The sequence below is a fragment of the Rhodamnia argentea genome, chromosome 1 (genome assembly GCF_020921035.1).
Source record: "Rhodamnia argentea isolate NSW1041297 chromosome 1, ASM2092103v1, whole genome shotgun sequence".
NCBI lineage: Eukaryota > Viridiplantae > Streptophyta > Magnoliopsida > Myrtales > Myrtaceae > Rhodamnia > Rhodamnia argentea.
The window spans coordinates 17,965,214-17,969,136 of record NC_063150.1 but is presented as its reverse complement, the minus strand read 5'-3'; the positions used below and the strand labels follow the sequence as shown (position 1 = coordinate 17,969,136).

The 3,923-nt window shown below is 40.7% G+C and overlaps 1 protein-coding gene across 5 annotated transcripts; it reads left to right on the top strand.

The window, feature by feature from the left end:
- The first annotated feature begins 408 nt into the window (after positions 1-408).
- Positions 409-3,637, top strand: LOC115731615 (pentatricopeptide repeat-containing protein At3g12770-like). Of its 5 annotated transcripts, none has more exons than XM_030662276.2 (3): positions 409-2,524; positions 2,893-2,995; positions 3,185-3,237. In XM_030662276.2, the coding sequence occupies exon 1, from the start codon at positions 551-553 to the stop codon at positions 2,444-2,446; it is 1,896 nt and encodes a 631-aa protein (XP_030518136.1). In that variant the 5' UTR covers positions 409-550; the 3' UTR covers positions 2,447-2,524; positions 2,893-2,995; positions 3,185-3,237. The 5 variants fall into 5 exon arrangements, with proteins under 5 accessions (XP_030518136.1, XP_030518137.1, XP_030518140.1 ...); XM_030662277.2 differs by having other exon boundaries at positions 3,072-3,209; XM_030662280.2 differs by lacking the exons at positions 2,893-2,995; positions 3,185-3,237 and adding an exon at positions 3,249-3,637.
- Positions 3,638-3,923: the final 286 nt, after the last annotated feature.

Genomic DNA, 3,923 nt, shown 5'->3' with positions numbered 1-3,923 from the left:
GAAGCCTCTTTTTAGGAAATCTACTCCAACTAGAAAACCATTCAACTAGGAAATCTATTCAAATTAGGGGACCTACTCGGATTTTCCTTTTCTAAACTCTAACATAAGACATATTATTGAATTCTCCATCTTGGTTAGGTGAAAATGATTATTTCCTTAGAGTTCGGGGATTAAATTGAATATGTATTAAAAGTTCAGGATTTACATTGAAAAATTAAAAGTTGAGGGACCACATTCCATATTAGGCTAAAATTAAAAGATTACGTTAAATAAATTAAAAATTTAGAAATCAGTAATACATTAAATCAAAATTTATGGAGTATTTCTGTTATTTTCTGTTAATTTATGGAGATAGATCTTGTCTCTCCTTTTCGTTTTCCCTTTTCAGCTAATCCAGGAGACAGAAGATCGATAAGGACATGAAGTTCGATTTTGATGGGGGCATGGAAGAAGAATGAGGGAGCAATAGCAGCCATAGCAAGGAACAGTGATCGCAACGAGTGATTCCATCTCCCTCTCATCACAAGTCACGCTCGCAGCTCTCTAGTCGATGATTGCCTTCTCTGGACGTGAGGCACTCAGACGCATAACTTTTCGATGCTACTCAAGGGCCGCTCTAGTTGATTCTCCTTGTTCTTCTTCCAGCCTCCTTCATTTCATTCAGCTGTGCATCGATGATCAATCTCTGAGACTGACCCGACAGTCCCACGCTCGAGTTCTCATCGATGGCTTCGCTGGAAACCCTTATCTGGGAACCAAGCTCATGTCCGCATACGCCGCTTGTAAGAGCTTGCGGGATTCAAAATTGGTTTTTGATTCGTTTGAGGACAAGAACGTTTATTTGTGGAACACGCTGATTAATGGGTGTGCGAAGAGTAATGCATATGAGTTTGCTTTTGAGCTGTTTGATAAAATGTGTCTGGGGAATGTGGTTCCTGACGATTATACGCTCGCGACGTTGTCGAAAGTTGCAAGCGAGTGTGGGGACTTGGCTGCTGGGAAAGTGGTTCATGCGAAGAGCGTGAGGATTGGATTTCTGTGGGATGTTGTGGTCGCGAATTCTCTAATGTCTATGTACTACAAATGTGGAGAGTTGAATGAAGCAAAGAAACTGTTCAATGAAATGCCCGATAGAAACATCGCTTCTTGGAATGTACTGGTAACAGGGTATTCAAGCTTAAATGATGATAACAAGGGTAAGGAAGTATGGGAAGTTGTACAAAACATGCAGAACGTCGGCTTAAAACCAGATGCATTCACAATTTCAAGTCTTTTGCCATTGTGCATCCGTGGTACGGACAAATGTGATCATGGCAGGGAGCTTCATGGTTATATAATGAGGAATGAGTTGGAGTTTCTTCCATATGCAGATGTTCACTTGGGTTGTTGCTTGATAGACATGTACGCCAAGAATAACAAGGTGGATGCCGGGAGAAGGGTATTCAAACGAATGAAGTCTAAAAATGTATATGCGTGGACAGCAATGATCAATGGTTATGTAATTGTTGGAGATTCTGAGGAAGCCTTTTCTCTTTTTAGGGAAATGACAGTGCTGTTTGATGTGAAACCCAATGAGATATCTCTTGTAAGCATTCTCCCCGCTTGTGTAACAAATGCTGGTTTATCAGCTGTGAGAGAGATTCATAGTTTCGCCATCAGAAAGAAAATAGATCATGCTGTGTCATTGTCTAATGCTTTAATAGATGCGTACTGCAAGTCGGGGGGCTTACTTTCTGCGAGGATAATATTTGATGATTCTTCTTTTAAGGATGCGGTCTCTTGGAGTTCCATGATTTCTGGATATGGACTTAATGGGAAGGGCGAGGAAGCCGTGCTTCTGTACAATGAGATGCTACAGTTGGGAATCAAGCCTGACATGATAACAGTAGTAGCAGTTCTTGCTGCCTGTGGTCGGTCAGGATTGGTCAATGAAGGGCTTAACATATATAGCTCAGCAATAAATGACTATGGGATTGAACCAACAGTAGAAATCTGCGCTTGTGTCGTTGACATATTAGGTCGGTCAAACCAGCTTGACTGCGCACTGCAGTTTATAGACAATATGCATGTGGAAGCTGGTCCGAGTGTTTGGGGGGCTCTTGTCAATGCTTCTGTAATGCACGGGAACCATGAGATGAGAGACTTGGCTTATAGCTTCCTTGTTCGAATGGAACCTGGGAATCCTTCTAATTATGTATCTCTATCTAATATATATGCTTCCTCGAGGAAATGGGATGTGGTAGCTGGCGTGAGGAAAATGATGCATGAAAAGGGTTTAAGGAAGGAACCTGGATGCAGTTGGATTGTTACTAATGGTAGCACTAACTGCTTCTATGTCGCTGATAAGGTACATGCTGCTTCTCACTCCATCTATGAGATGCTGGATAGCCTTATGGGGGTAATGAAAGGAATTGTTTGTTATGCTGACAATGAGAATAAGATATAGCTCTTTCATGATCTATGCTGATGGGATTCTTAGCTGAAGAGAAGTCCAAAGGACTTTTGATGTGAGGAATGGTTTAAGGTAATTTCAATCCATCATTCACTGTATGAAATTCTCCTTTTTCATGCGTAGAATTCTTTAATAAAGTGTATCTAATGCCTTTCCTATTAACTTGTAGTTTCTTATATCGTTAACCTTCTAGTGCTTTTGGAGCCAAGAATATGTTTTTCAGACTCCTATATGCCCTGTGTCACAATGTCACACATCTGTGGTTGAAAGTAATTATCATGAAAGTATACATGTTTGAGCTACTGATATATCTTTGCAGTTGATTGGCTGTAAATCTTTTTTTATGCCAAAATCACATTTCCCATGTGCTAATTAGCAATATGAAGCGATATGTAGGAAAGAAGAAAGAACTGCCCTATCTGTCTCAGCATGAGTTTCAGGTTCGACTTTCCATCTCTAGCGATAGCAATTTGCGAATAAGTGTTTGAGCTTGGGAACAAATCCTTTTCTTGCGTATCTTCATAGCTAATCTGGATACAAGTGGTAATCTCCTAGTTCACAGAAGTAATCCTTAATATATAACTATTTGAAAGGGATGGTTTGGAGGTATCTGTACTAGAAATAGGTTTGTTTAGGTGCTGGCTGGACTAAATTCTTCTGGTAACATTCAGGAAGAAGTTCTAGTTTCCGGGTCATGATTTATTAAAAGATTTTATCTTCATCATCGAGCAGATGTAAGTACTTATGTGAAATGTGCTGCAACTGAGAATGCCAGCAATACTGCTATCTTGGACAGGATAAATCTTCTCCATCTTCTCAAGAAGTGGCCTGGAGGAAAGAGCGAAGCAAAGCCATCGAGGGTCATATTATTCATTCTTCTATAAGAGAGTTCAATGACCATACCTGTATCTTCTCTAAGGCTCATCTTTCTTCTGAACTACAGCCTTCAACCACTGCGATCACTTTCTGCATGCTGGATTGTTTTGCTGAGGAATGCAGGGTGCATAAGAGAGCCAGTTTGATCATCCCTTCTGCCTTATTCTCACCATGGTCTCCCTGCGTATTGGGATCGATGAGCTTTTCTAACTGTAATAAAAAAACTGACCATCCCAATGAATGATGTGATGTCTATTACTTTGCTAAGCTGCCAAAGATCAATAAAGCTACGACCAGGAATGATTTGAAGGACCACGATTCCATATGCATAGACATCATTCTTCACCGGCCACACCTTATGGAGATACTCTGGAGCAATATGGCCTGGTGTTCTGCCTGAACTAATTAAATCAAAGTCAATGCCTTCAGAACAATTTTCTGCTGCAATATTGTCTAGAGGCCGACAGCGTCCCAATCCTGCCTCATCGGACCGTATTTCAATGTACGACGATGAATTTTGCCAATACAGGTAGGAGGGTCAAAATTTGTATCCAACATGTTTGCTGCTTTATGTCGTGTAGGAAGACTGCATTCT

Bases quoted from the DNA above. Each gene is read 5' to 3' on its own strand.
- LOC115731615 (XM_030662280.2), top strand. From the start codon at position 551: ATGATTGCCTTCTCTGGACGTGAGGCACTCAGACGCATAACTTTTCGA.